This window comes from Leucoraja erinacea, chromosome 3 (assembly GCF_028641065.1).
Source record: "Leucoraja erinacea ecotype New England chromosome 3, Leri_hhj_1, whole genome shotgun sequence".
In the NCBI taxonomy this organism is placed as follows: domain Eukaryota; kingdom Metazoa; phylum Chordata; class Chondrichthyes; order Rajiformes; family Rajidae; genus Leucoraja; species Leucoraja erinaceus.
The window spans coordinates 51,116,530-51,131,716 of NC_073379.1; the positions used below are offsets into that span (position 1 = coordinate 51,116,530).

The window sequence follows — 15,187 nt, forward strand, 5'->3', positions numbered from 1 at the left end:
TATTATTTTCAAATAATACCATTGCTGTTTTACAAACAGATTCAGGTTTGGTTACGATAACATACTTCCTCCCTTGGATGACTTCGGCAGCGAGTGAAGTATGGACTGTTACACGGTTGAAATCACAGAGCTATAAAATCTTCACGTAGTCACTCACGTGACTCCGAAGTAAAATAGTAAGATTAAACGAGAACTTACCAGTTTGAAGTTTGATCTGTATTTTATGAGGAGTTACGATGAGGGATTACGTGCCCTCCGCTCCCACACTCAATTATAGAGATCAACTGGTATTCTATTCAAGTTCTCCTTTTCTTTACTATGTTTATTTCAATTATTGTGTTTCCTGTGATTCCACACCGCTGCTTTGAAGTATGTCGCGCATGCGTGCTGGACGGGTTCTTCATGTAATCCCTCATCGTAACTCCTCATAAAATACACTTGTTTAATCTTACTATTTGATGCCATCACCAACTCCACTACTACTGTTAGGTGGCCTGTACACAACTCCCATTAGCGTTTTCTGCCCCTTAGTGTTTCGCAGCTCTACCCATATCAATTCCAAATCCTCCAAGCTAATGTTCTTCCTTTCTATTGCGTTAATCTCCTCTCTAACCAGCAACACTACCCCACCTCCTTTTCCTTTCTGTCCATCCCTCCTGAATATTGAATATCCCTGGAAGTTCAGCTCCCAGCCTTGGTCACCCTGGAGCCATGTCTCCGTGATCCCAACTATATCATAGTCATTAATAGCTATCTGCACATTCAACTCATCCACCTTATTACGAATGCTCCTTGCATTGAGACACAAAAACTTTAGGCTTGTTTTTACAACATTCTTACCCCTTATACAATTATGTTGAAAAGTGGCCCTTTGATTTTTGCCCTGGATTTGTCTGCCTGCCACTTTTACTTTTCACCTTGCTACCTATTGCTTCTACCCTCATTTTTACACCCCTTTGTCTACGCTCACACATTTAAGAAACCCTTTCCCTTTAACGCCATCCTCAACTATCCCATTTGACACCCCACCCCCCTTATTCAGTTTAAAACCACCCATGTAGCAGTGGCAAACCTGCCTGCCAGAATGCTGGTCCTCCACCTGTTAAGATGAAATCCGTCCCTTTTGTACAGTTCCCCCTTACTCCAAAACAGATCCCAGTGACCTAAGAATCTAAATCCCTGCCCCGTGCACTAGTTCCTCAGCCACACATTCAGGTCCCGTATCTGCCTGTTCCTGCTCTCGCCAGCACGAGGAACTGGAAGCAAACCGGAGATAACAACCCAGGAGGTCCTGTTTTTCAGCATTTTTCCGAGCTCTCTGAAGTCACGCTGCAGAATATTCATCCCCTTCTTTCCGACATCGTTTATGCCGACATGCACTACCACTTCCGGCTGTTCACCTTCGCCCTTGAGGATTTTCTGCACTCTGTCCGTGACATCCTGTATCCTGGCACCAGGAAGGCAGCACACCATCCTCGAATCCCATCTGTTGCCGCAGAAACCCCTGTCCGTACCTCTCACAATGGAGTCTCCCACTACAATGGCCTTGCCTGACGTTGGCTTCTTTGGTTTTGGCTCAACAGCCCTTTTTGCTTCGCAAGCCAGTCCGCCGCTCAGTGTAAAAACGTCTTCTGTCCTGACAGCTTCTAAGTGGGTGAACCTGTTTACAAGAGGTACAACACCCGGGGACGTTGGCATTCCATGCTTCCCTCCCTTTCCCACCGTCACCCACCTTCTCTCTTCCAGTACCTTATGTGTAACAATCTTACTGTAGGACTTGTCGAGGAACGACTCAGTTTCTCGGACGAACCTGAGGTCATCCACTTGCTTCTCCAGTTCCCCAACACGGTCCTTCAGGAGCTCTACATGGATGCACTTCTCACATTTGTAGCAGCCAGAGGCACCAGCAGTGTCCTTGACCTCCCACATACTGCAAGCATCGCACTGAATCAGCTTGCCTGATTCAGTGCGATCAAGGATAGTGTTAAAGCCAAGGAGGAGGCTTATAAAGAGGAACTCAATAGAGGAGGACAGGGGTTAATTAAGATAGGGGGAAAAGAGCATGAAAGACAGCTTGAGGGGAATATAAAAACTGACTGTAAAAGCTTCTTTAGATATGTAAAAAGGTAAAGATTAGTGAAGACAAATGTAGGTCCATTACAGTCAGAGACAGGTGAATTTATAAAGGGGAAGAAGGAAATGGCAGAAACGTTAAACGAGTACTTTGGTTCTGTCTTCACTACAGAAGACACAAACAATCTCCCAGAAATACTAGGGGATCGAGGATCTAGTGGGAGGGAAGAACTGAAGGGAATCCACATTAGTCAGGAAATTGTGTTAGGTAAACTGTTGGGACTGAAGACGGATAAATCCAAGGGCCTGATAGCCTGCATCCCAGAGTACTCAAGGAGGTGGCCCTTGAAATCATGGATGCATTGGTGATCATTTTCCAATGTTCTCTTGACTCTGGATCAGTTCCAATGGACTGCAGGGTAGACAATGTAACTCCACTTTTTAAGAAAGGAGGGAGAGAGAAAATGGGGAATTATAGACCAGTTAGTTTACATCAGTAGTGGGGAAGATGCTCGAGTCAATTATTAAAGATGTTTTAGCAGCACATTTGGAAAGCAGTGACAGGATCGGTCAAAGTCAGCATGGATTTATGAAGGGGAAATCATGCTTGACTAATCATCTGGAATTTTTTGAGGATGGAAGAAGTAGAATGGATAAGGGAGAGCCAGTGGATGAGGTATATGTGGACTTTCAAAAAGCCTTTGACTAGGTCCCACACAAGAGATTAGTGTACAAAATTAGAGCACATGGTAATGGGGGTAGGGTATTGACATGGATAGAAAACTGGTTGGCAGACAGGAAACAAAAAGTAGGAATTAACGGGACATTTTCAGAATGGCAGGCAGTGACAAGTGGGGTGCCGCAAGACTCGATGCTGGCACCCCAGTTATTAACAATATATATTAATTTAGATAAGGGAATTAAATGTGACATCTCCAAGTTTACGGATGACACAAAGCTGGGTGACAGTGTGAGCTTCGAGGAGGATGTATGAGGCTGCAGCGTGACTTGGATAGGTTGGGTGAGTGGGCAGATGCATGGCAGATGCAGTTTAATGTGGATAAATGTGAGGTTTCCACTTTGGAGGCATGAACAGGAAGGCAGATTTTTATCTGAATGGTGTCAGATTAGGAAAAGGGGAGGTGCAGTGAGACCTGGGTGTGCTTGTACATCAGTCATTGAAAGTAAGCATGCAGGTACAGCAGGCAGTGAAGCCTTCATTGCTAGAGGATTTGAGTTTTTGAGCAAGGAGGTCCAACTGCAGTTGTTCAGGGCCCTGGTGAACCCGCACCTGGGGTATTGTGTGCAATTTTTGTCTCCTAATTTGAGGAAGGACATTATTGTTATTGAGGGAGTGCAGCATAGGTTCAGTAGGATGGCGGGACTGACATATGATGAAAGAATGGTCGACTGCTTCTATTCACTGGTATTTAAAAGGATGAGAGGGAATATAGAAATATATTAAAATCTTAAGGGATTGGACAGGCTAGATGTAGGAAAAATGTTCCCGATGTTGGGGCAGTCCAGTACCAGGGGTCATAGTTTAAGAATAAGGGGTAGGCCATTTAGGACTGAGATGAGGAAAATCTTTTTCACCCAGAGAGTTGTGAATCAGTAAAATTCTCTATCACAGAAGGCAGCTAAGGCCAATTCACTGGATGTTTTCAAGAAGGAGTGAGATTTAGCTCTTGATGGTAAAGGCCTCAAGGGATCTGAGGAAAAATCAGGAAAGGGGTACTGATTTTGGATGATCAGCCACGATCATATTGAATGGCGATGCTGGCTCGAAGTGCCGGATGGCCTACTCCTGCCCTATTTTTCTATGTTTTTTCTGGGGGGGTTTTCTATATTACTTTAGGAACTCATTGAGCAAGTGAGTTACCAGATTTCCCTATAATACTAAACTGTAAATGGGAAACAATTTAAGACATTCTAAGATCATGTGATGTGTAATTTGATTGAAAATTCTTTCCTTTTTTCATGATATATCTGAGCTTAGTGCCTTGCACTGTACTGCTGAAGATATTACAACAGCTCTCTTTTCAATCTACATTTACAGACTTCCATTTTATTTTACTATTACACAGCAGTGGCCGTAGAAGAAGACAACGATAAAGTCAGTTTCCCCTTTCCGTGGAACAATGTGCAAGTAAAGTGCACTCATAGTTTCCTTTATTTTCATGACATCCAAACAATGGGATCCATGAAAAGGGAGGAATACTTTTTTGTTGAACACATAGCTTGCAAATATTTGTGTAAGACTTATGTGCTTAGACAAGAGGGTGTTCACATAACATGCATCACTACAAAGGAGAACAAAGTCTGGCATAAAGGGTTGTTGACCAGCTGCAATGTGAATACATGGCACAGGGCACTCGGCACAATTTGTGAAACTTAGCATGGACAGTCCACAAATTACCAATGAGCAATGAAGTAAAATTATGTGCTAAGCAACATCAATATCACTTACGCCAGGGCTGTTAATATCATTGGAATATATCACGTACCATGTTTTATCTCACGACTCTTGATGAATAGATAAAAATAGATAAAAAACGAAGAGGCACAATGAATGTAGAATTAATATCACTGTAGTTCAGGAGACGAGAGTTCTATCAGTTTGTTTCTTTCTTTACCATGGACATCCACGGGGCCTCACACTGGTCTTTTTTTAGAATCTGTAATGATGTTGTTTGATCAGTTTTTCACTGTATCTCAGTACATGTGACAATAATAAATCAATACCAATACCTTTCAAAGGGAATCCACCTACATCCCTGTGCATAAGAATTTAACTGTTTTTCTGTTTCACAGGCTGGCCCTTTGGAAACTTTGTTTGCAAGATGAGTGGATTGATTCAAGGAATCTCCGTTTCAGCCTCAGTTTTTACTCTTGTTGCAATAGCAGTGGACAGGTAAGGTGATGAGAACTTATTGCATACATTTCACTAAAACACACATTCCATTAGCACAAGTTAGTACAGGTGCACAACCTTTTATCCGAAAGCCTTGGGACCAGACACCTTTCGTAATTCAGAATTTGTCGGTCTTCGGAATGGAATTTTTTTTGCGTAGATTTTAATGGCTGGCTCAGTGGTAGAGTGCTCGGCTCATATCCGCAAGGTCGCGAGTTTGCGCCTTGATCCCGGCAGAAGAAGTTGGAGCGGGGCTGGGCTGGGCTGCTGCTGGCTGTGGGTCTCTCGGTTCTCCGTGCTTGCGGTGGGCCTGGTGGTCGACGTCCAATTGGTCCTGACGTCTCCGGTGACTGCACAGACCTGCAGCCATCGCCGTCGTGAAGACAGTACAAAGCCCCCGCGCCGGTGCAATGAGCGGGGAGCTGGAGAGGGGAGGGAAGGGGTCACACACATGGCCGGGAAGCAGAGGGGTGTAGGTGGGGTGAAATTGAAGGGAGCGACAATCTGCTGCTGCCTGCACGCTAAGTTTAAAAGTTCCCACGCAAGACTCACGATACACTGTGTATCGTGTCTACCGTGGGAACTTTTTAAACTCAGCGGGCAGGTAGTAGCAGATTGTCAATTATTAACCCTCCCGCGCAATATACTCTCACCTTCTCTTTTATGAATGGAGATTTAGTTCCCCTTTCTTCGAGGACCGACCGGAGGTTCCGCTGTCACCTCTGCGGGCCGCCCTCGGTGAACGTCCTGTCTCCCTGTCCCTGGGATAGTAGGGGGCGATCAAACAGCCCACTCCCCCTCCAACGCGACCCCAAGAACAAGAAGTACCTTCCACACTGTCAGCTTCTGCCCATACACTGCGTGTTCCTCTGAAGTTGGAACGGGGCTGGGCTGGAGTTGCTGATCTGGGATCTCCGTGCTTGCAGTGGGCCTGGGGGTCGGTGTCCCGATGAGAGGGCGCAGCTCGGGCTGTGGGCGAACTGCCACTTGTCGCTGTAGCGGCCCATCGGGGAGCGGCTTCTGGTGGTCCTGACGTCTCCGGCCAGTTTGCAGTTTTCCTCTGGAGTTGGAACGGGGCTGAGCTGCTGCTGGCTGTGGGTCTCTGGGTTCTCCGTGCTTGCGGTGGGCCTGGGGGTCGGTGTCCCGTTGGTCCTGACGTCTCCGGTGACTGCACTGCACTGCTAGAATCGCCGACGTGAAGACAGTGCAAAGCCCCCGCGCCGGTGCAATGAGCGGGGAGCTGGGGAGGGAAGGGGTCACACACATGGCCGGGAAGCAGAGGGGTGTAGGTGGGGTGAAACTGAAGGGAGCGACAATTTGCTGCTGCCTGCACACTAAGTTTAAAAGTTCCCACGCAAGACTCACGATACACTGTGTATCGTGTCTACCGTGGGAACTTTTTAACCCAGCGGGCAGGCAGCAGCATATTGTCAATTATTAACCCTCCCGCGCAATATACCCTCACCTCTTTTATGAATGGGGATTTAGTTCCCCTTTCTTCGAGGACCGACCGGAGGTTCCGCTGTCACCTCTGCGGGCTGCCCTCGGTGAACGTTTTCAAGGACCTTTCTTCAAGGACCGAAAAAATGTCGCTATTCGGAGGTTTTCGTTATTTGGATCGTCGGATAAAAGGTTGTGCACCTGTATTATGATGTTTTTGAGAATAAATTGTGTGATGTAAGTTTGGATGCGAAAGAAAGACACCGTGCATTGAGTTTGCACTTTCTTGGCATCACATGCTCCACAGCTCTTTCCAGCCACTGAAATACATTTTACGTGTGGTCACTATCGTGTCATTGCGATTACATTGTCCCCACAAATCCTCGGCTCCTTTCTGTCAACTTGAGAAAATAAACTGAGCCAAGGTGCCATGTCACACACATATTACGACACCTCAAAGAGTGCACTGTTCAGTCATTGCTGTATTATCTGGGGGGAGGGGGGGGGGGAGGGGGGGGGGGGGGGGGAGAGGGGGGGGAAGGGAGAGAGAGAGGGGGAGGGAGAGAGAGGGAAGGAGGGGGAGAGAGAGGGAGGGAGATAGGGGGGGGAGAGGGAGGGAGAGAGGGGGGGGGGGGAGGGGGGGGCGATGGAGAGGGGGGGGGAGAGGGGGGGAGAGAGGGGGGAGGGGGGAGGGGGGGGAGGGGGGGGGAGAGGGGGAGGAAGGGGGGGGGATTGGGAGAGGAGGGGGAGGGGGGGGAGGGGGGGGGGAGAGGGGGGGGGGGGAGAGGGGGAGAGGGGGGGAGAGAGGGGGGGGGGGGGGGAGGGGGAGGGAGGGGGAGAGAGAGGGGGGGAGAGAGAGGGGGAGAGAGAGGGGGGGAGAGAGAGGGGGGGAGGAGAGGGGGGGGAGAGAGAGAGGGGGGGGGAGAGGGGGGGAAGAGGGGGGCGGAGAGAGAGGAGGGAGAGGGGGGGGGGGAGAGGGGAGGGGGGGGGGAGGAGAAGGAGTGGAGACAACTTTTAAGAAGCCAGATAACTTTTAATAAGCCAGAGATACACAGCTGCGAAATTCGGCTGACAATTAGCATTACCAGTCGGTTATCCTTGGTTCTGAAAACTTCTGCTTACGTTTTTTTCCCCCAATGTAGCAATGTTACAAAATTTTGAGATTTAAAAAATCAAGTCTGTAATTTATCCCATCAGATAAAGCATAAAAAGAAGTTTAATTTGACACCTAATTCACTTTCATATCTCAAGTATTTAAAAAGTTATGGCCATTTTCATACTTGGAAATTAGCATCTTGTTCCCTATTGATTTTCTATGGACAAGACAAAAAAGCTGTGATCGTGTGCTGTCAAAAGGCCATAACCTTCTTAAAAATTAAGAGAACTGAATGAAATTTTCAGTTATCATAGATTGAAGCATTCTGAAACAAATATAAAATAATCTTACTTGGATGACCTGAAATTAAAACATATAATTAGTTAGTTACCCAAGTGTAGCAAATTTCAAACTTCAATTACTAGATCTAAACATCTATCCATTTCTTAATAAATGATTAACATTTTTAAATAGCCCAAGTGTCCAAATAATATTCATAAATAATTCACAATAAAATATGATTTTGAAATCTCATTTACATTAATTTATAGGCCAAATGGAAGGAATTTAGTGTTCATTTGCTGTAAATTAAAGTCCATTTAAATCAGCTTTCTAGTGGGTTCCTGTGAACGCGCTGGTTTAGAACGTTCACATTGTGCTAGATTTGTGCCCCCAAATGCCCAAAAAAATAATGCCCAGAAAAATACAGCCCAAAATTAGCTACTCGCAATAGTAAACTTTGTACAAAGGGTTCTTAAGAAGCCCTTTTTAATGTAAAAATAAGCTACATACCTTCTGTATACAGCTCCATGTGGCCCTGTGGTTGCGTTAGGTCACGGGTTTAGAGAGTGATTTTTAAACTATTATAACTATTATACAAGGCCATAAAAACTAATAAAACCTTTTGCGACGGGGTCTTTCAGCGATTTTTCGTTAATGATTTACTAGGCTGAACATCTTCGATTGGAACAGCCTAGTGAAAATCATGTTTTAAACCCGCCCCCTCCAAACAGCGCCAAAATCACTCACACCCGCAGCGCCAGATTTTCAGCCACGCTTCAGGTAGGCTTTGCAACATACCATGATAGTTATATGGATAGGAAGGGAATGGAGGGTTATGGTCTGAGCGCAGGTATATGGGACTAGGGGAGATTATGTGTTCGGCACGGACTAGAAGGGTCGAGATGGCCTGTTTCCGTGCTGTAATTGTTATATGGTTAGATGGTTATATGGTTATACCTATCCAATGAGCTAATGAAAATGCGATTAACTAAATCTAGTCAGCAAAGGCGATTAACTAAAACTACCTACGACTACCTCGGCTACCCATAACTACATGGCGACCCCACTACAACTGCACCCACGACTACAGGACTCACCATGGCGACCAATTTTTGGCCACAGAAAATATTTCAACATGTTGAAAAATTTGCAGCGACCACACTGAGATCGTGACTAGTTCCCAGAATGCGGGATCTCCTCGCGACCATGAAGGAGACTCTCACCAGAGACCATCAGCGAACATGTGGTGACCATGTGTCGCGTGCAGAGTCTCCTGCGCTCGCCTAAAAAGTCGCCTGTGGGACAGGCCCATTATTATAATTGACATCCAGGGGTTGTTCACCACAGAGGCTGTTCTCCTGGCTCTGAAGTTTACCAGTAAAATATGACTGGATGTACACAAGACTCACAAGCGCAAAAAACATCCCCTTCCTGAATGATGATTGATCACAGCATATCAGCGCAACACATTGGTCTCCAGCAAATTCAATTCACCACTTGTGAGATCAAATAACGGCTGAGGATAGCTACAATAAAGGTTAAACGGCCAGACAACTTCCCAGTACTGACATTCTTTGTTCCAGAAATTGTTCTCTTTGTGAACCAGTTGTGCTTCTTATGAGACGCTTCCAATACATCTACCTACAGGTACCTGACATTGTGTGAAGTTGTCCAGATACAACCTGCTCACAGTAAACAGGACAAATCTACTCTGGCTAATTATCTCCCAATCAGTCTTCTCTCAATCATCATCAACAGGCCATCAATAGGCACTTCTTCACCAATAACCTCCTCACTCATGCTTGGTTCAGGTATCACTCATACCAATCGCTGCTGATCTCATCACAACCTTAGTCCAAACATGGACTTAAGAGCTAAAGTGTACGAACTTGGAGACAACTTGCACAAAGGATGTAGATCAATCATCCCAACCCCAGGCCATCTAATTCTAATTCAAAAATAGCAAATGTCCATTTAGAGGCAGCACAATGTCGTAGCGATAGAATTACTGCCTTACAGCACCGGAGACCCTGGTTCAATCCTGGCTACGGGTGGCGTCTGAATGGAGTTTGTACATTCTCCCCGTGACCATATGGCTTTTCCCCAGGTGCTCCGGTTTCCTCCCACATTCCAAAGACATGAAGGTTAATTGGCTTCATAAACATTTTCCCTAATATGTAGGACAGTGCTAGTGTACGGGGATCGCTGGCTGGAGCGGACTTGGTGAGCCAAAGGGCCTGTTTCTGCACTGCATCTCAAAACCATACCATCTCCTGCGGGACAATATGAAATAAGAAATACATGCCAGACCAGATCCTGAAAATTAACATTTAGGCTGTTTAGCACTCTGAAAGGAAAACATTCTTCACTGAGAGTGGTGAAGCTTTGAAATTCTCCAACCCAGAAGGCCTTGGGATCTCATTCAATAAACTAATTCAAAAGAGATTGAGGGATTTCTGGAATTCAAGTGAAATTGAAAATGAAATCAAGGCTGAAGATTTACCAAGTTCCAGACAACTCCTGCCTTTATTTGTTTTTTTAATGGTTATTCTTATGTCAATCACAGATGCCAATCAATCCTTCAAACAGAAATTGCTTCTTAGGACACAGTGGGTCATGTTCCTTTATTTCTGCGGATGTGTGACTGCCCACAAATTTGCAGCTTGGGGAATAAAACATAACAGCAGGGTGCTATGAGACGTGAGCTTGGGAGTGGGCAAATGTTTTCTTACTCTCCCCATAACCTGATATGATCAGAACGTTCCAATATTGTTATTTCTATTTGCATTCCTTCCCATTTAAAGTGTATACGTCTTTAAATTTAACAGTAGCAAACTTGCGTTGTTGCTATGATCTATGCCCAAATTAAAGCACTTCACGTGGAAGACTGCAATTTTAAAAAGCTTGAATAAGTGATATTAATGGTGAATCCAAACCATCATGTTCTGTGGAATACATCCATCTCAATAAGGCACTTGCAAAAGCCCATAAACTGGCAATGTAAAACCAATTTGAGCAATGCCTTGGAAATTGACCAAGTGTAATGGGTCTGATTTTGGTAAAAATAATTTGTGCATCCTGGACACCAACCTTAGCCAATCTGTCTAATGGCATCAAACCCACATAGCCATCCTAAAACATTCACATATTTGCAAAATTAAATGGCTTGTGAAAAGGCAGTATTGCCTCACTTACTTCTTGAATCTCCTTCTATAATGAGCTTAATTGTTGATGCCAACGTTGTGAGATAAACAGAGCATAATGGGCCAGTTCCACACGCAATTTTTTTTCGGCAACTTGCCGGTACCCGTCATAGTTGCAGCAAGTCGCTGAAAATTTTCAACATGTTGAAAATCCAGCGGCAACCAGAACAAGGTACGACGCTTTGGGCGACTACTCATGACCATGCAGGCTTCACCCCACGACATGTCACCAGGGTGCCACCTGTATGGTCATGAGTCATCTCCTCAGTTGCCCAGAGAGTTCTGTCGCCCATAGTAGTCTCCTCAGTCGCCCAGAGAGTCACTTCCAAGAAGAATGACTATTTTGCACCTGCTGATCGGTACCCAGACGAGGCACCGACAGACAAGAGGCCGAAGGAAAGAAGCCGAAGCCAAAGACCTGAATAGAAACGAGGCCGAAACACCAATGAACCGAAAGAGTCCGAAGACAAAATGCCTACTAACCGAAAGGATGGGAAGCCTAAATGCAAACTAACCGAAAGGGCAGGACGCCTAAACGCCAACGAACCAAAAGACTGCGTCGCCTAAAACCCAACTTACCGAATGGCTGCTCAGTCAAAACGCCACCTACCCGAAAGGCGGCAGCGCCAACAGGCCAAAGGACCGACTGCTGCTCAAGAGAAAAGTCCAATAACGGACTTGGCGTTGCCAGGGGTCAGGACTTGTCAGCGATTGGTCCAGACCCCCGTGTCCATCACATCACGGTGAAGGCATGAACGTTGTCCCAAACCTCCACTCCACCCGACCTGCAGCCAGTTAATTAACCATGTATAAATGTATATCATGTATTACATTTATGAATCGTTCTTACATTCGGGAACATGGTTAATTAACGTGGCATTATTTCCCTGTCCTAACGACCTTTGTTTTAGCCGGTGATTACATCTATTCCATCCCTCCCTCGCAAAGATGTGGGATTTCAATTTAAGCGCACTTGTTTGAATAGATGCAAGCGGCATGTCCAGCTTCTCTCCTGGGCGTGCAATACACAAAGCTGATGAAATGACACAACTGTCACACCAAAGATAGACACAAAATGCTGGAGTAACTCAGCTGAAGAGGCAGCATCTCTGGAGGGAAGAAATGGGTGGCGTTTCGGGTCAAGACCCTTCAAACGCACTCTGAAGAATGGTCTCGGCACAAGACGTCACCCATTCCTTCTCTCCAGAGATGCTGCCTGTTTTGTGTGCGGGAGCTTGTGTGCATTCCGCAAACACCGAGACGGTAATAAATAAACCGCCTGTCTCCGCGGCCGGGGTGAATCACCCGGTGTCGGTCAAAGACCGGGGTTTGGAGGGGGGGGGGGGGGTGTCACCCTGGTGTGGAGGTTGGGGTCCGATGGCAGTGCATCGCGGTCAATGACTGTGGGACACTCCCGTGGGTGGAGACGGGAGGGGAGAGAGAGAGAGAGAGAGAGAGAGAGAGAGAGAGGGAGAGAGAGAGAGGGAGAGAGAGAGAGAGAGAAGGAGACGGGAGTGTGGGGTTCATTTTCCCACACAAGCCATAGGTGACTGGGCAATCTGAACACAAGCACCAAGTTGAAAGCGGCCGAAGGTGCGCATCCCTTGGGACAGCCCCCACTCTCCCACGGCCACCCTCCGCGGGCTGCAGGTCGGGTGGAGTGGAGGTTTGGGACAATGTTCATGCCTTCACAGTGATGTGATGGACGTGGGGGTCTGGACCAATTGCTGATGCCCCGCCCCCCGGCAACGTCAAGTCCGTTATTGGACTTTTCTGTTGAGCGGCAGTCGGTCCTTTGACCTGAAGGCGCTGACGCCTTTCGGGTAGGTGGCATTTTGACTGAGCACCCATTCGGTAAGTTTGCTTTTAGGCGACGCAGCCTTTCGGTTCGTTGCCGTTTAGGCGTCCCGCCCTTTCGGTTAGTTTGCATTTAGGCGTCCCATCCTTTTGGTTAGTAGGCGTTTCGTCTTCGGAAATTTCGGTTCTTTGGCATTTCGGCCTCGTTTCTATTCAGTTCTTTGGCTTCGGCTTATTTGCTTCGGCTTCTTGTCTGTCGGCGCCATGTCCGCACACGGGATGATCTTCTATCAACTATTGAGAATGTGTATGTGCAATAAATGCTAAAGTCTTCACAATTTACAATGATCCATAATGGATTTTATAGTGTGAATCTTCTTAAGTAAGCAAAAGGATGGGACCAATGGAAACGAAGGTTTTGCCATCAAGGTATTAAGCAGTTTTTCCAAAAGAATCACCTGAATCAGTGATAGCATGAGAGGAATTAGGTCACTGCTGATGGTTTGTGGTGATTTGAGCAGCGAGAGATGTTTTTATATTAATTCAGGGATCGTTTGGTGGTTTTGCAATGGAAGACAAGGTATCAGTTGATTTGGTGTTACGTCAATAACCAGTAAGAGGTAAAATAGAATTTCAGCAGATTTATGGATTGAAACCAAACACATGTTTTCCCCAGAACTGGGAACAATGAAAGCAATAGAAACACAAGAAAGCACAGCTCCTGGAATCTTGAACAAAACACAAACTTTGCATTGGGGTAGAAGATCAGCCATGATCTTGATGAATGGTCGAGATGATCGAAGGTCAGAGGACCTGCTCCTGCTTCCATTTCTAATATTCAAGTGTTCTGATCTGCACAAATCAAACATCAGTCAATAGTGTTCAACGACAGTAAAGTCTCCCCTTCATATGAATGTACTGTGCCTCTGCAGCATTGTGTGAGGGTGCCTCACCTTTCCTGAGATCCAGCAATCTGCTAAGTTGCTTTGCCATGACCATATATTCCATATTACTGTAAAACTATTTACTATAAGTGCATGCACTGTATAAGTCTTTTTTTTAATTAAATAAATATTTTCTTTGTATAATTCTTTTGCAGGTTCAGATGCATTGTTTACCCTTTCAAACAGAAACTGAACATGACTGTTGCAGCCATCATCATCTCTGTGATATGGGTTCTCGCTGTTTCAATAATGTGTCCTTCTGCAATCATGCTGCAGGTGACCAAGCTGCCTGACAGTGTCAAGATCATCCAAAGCAGCAAGAATATATACCCTTGCTATCAATGTTATGAGGCATGGCCAAGTCTAGAAATGAGAAAGATTTATACGACGGTTTTATTTTCCAACATTTACTTAGCTCCTTTATCACTTATAGTTATTATGTACACAAGGATGGGGCTGACCCTCCTTAAAACTAGCGTGCCCGTTAGTGAAGTGACTCAGCAAGAAAGTCGCAATGCTGTGACTAAAAGGAAGCGACGAGCCATCAAGATGTTGGGCATTGTTGCTCTGGTGTTCACCTTGTCATGGCTGCCGCTTTGGACTCTGATGATGTTGTCTGACTACGCCAACCTCTCCCACAATAAACTGAGGGTGATCAATTTCTACATCTACCCCTTTGCCCATTGGTTGGCCTTCTGCAACAGCAGCATCAACCCCATCATTTACGGCTATTTCAACAAGAACTTTCGCCGAGGCTTTCAGTCTGTCTTCCGGTTTCATCCATGCTCTTCTAAAGTCAGGCACAGGGAGACCCACACTCACCAAATATCCAACAAATTCATCTTAACTCCACAGAATAAAATTGGGCAAGAACCTGTCACAAGTAACTCTGAGGTAATGGACGATTGCAGCACACGTCAGGCACACAAACACGTTTGTAAACGGAATGAAAACCTCGTTCTTGAAGAGCTTGATAATAGAATAAAGGAAAGTGATCATGACGTTTCATTATAAAGCAATGGTCCACCGATCAAGATTATTATTAAGAAGTTACAATGCTTTTTCCATTACATTCAACAAAGTAAGTCCTGCCAGGCAAAAAATCACACATAAATGAATAATAGTTTATGTCACCGCTAGATTCAGATAGATCTCATTATTACCACAACTGCCGATTTAAAGAAAGTCGTTCATTTCAGGCCTTTTATAAAAACACACAGATGTACATACCTGCTAACTCTCCAAGTTTGACTGGAGATTGTGAAAACAAATAGGATTTCATCGACATCTATTTAACTCTTTTATGTTTTAAAATCAGAAAGCACCGGGAGGCAGTGATCTGTGGCTGCACTAACTCTGGACTATAGCAAGGTAAACACTTGAAATACACTCAAATATATGGAACATATCCTGGGAATAAACCAATCACAAAAGGCTA

General features: G+C 45.5%; 1 protein-coding gene across 1 annotated transcript in view; it reads left to right on the forward strand.

The window, feature by feature from the left end:
- Positions 1 to 14,849, forward strand: part of npffr2a (neuropeptide FF receptor 2a) — a 114,015-nt gene extending 99,166 nt beyond the window's left edge. The window contains exons 3-4 of the mRNA XM_055632653.1: positions 4,888 to 4,987; positions 13,905 to 14,849. Of these exons, the coding sequence (XP_055488628.1) occupies positions 4,888 to 4,987; positions 13,905 to 14,763 (959 nt within the window). The 3' untranslated portion in view covers positions 14,764 to 14,849. The remainder of the gene's footprint in view (positions 1 to 4,887; positions 4,988 to 13,904) is intronic.
- Positions 14,850 to 15,187: the final 338 nt, after the last annotated feature.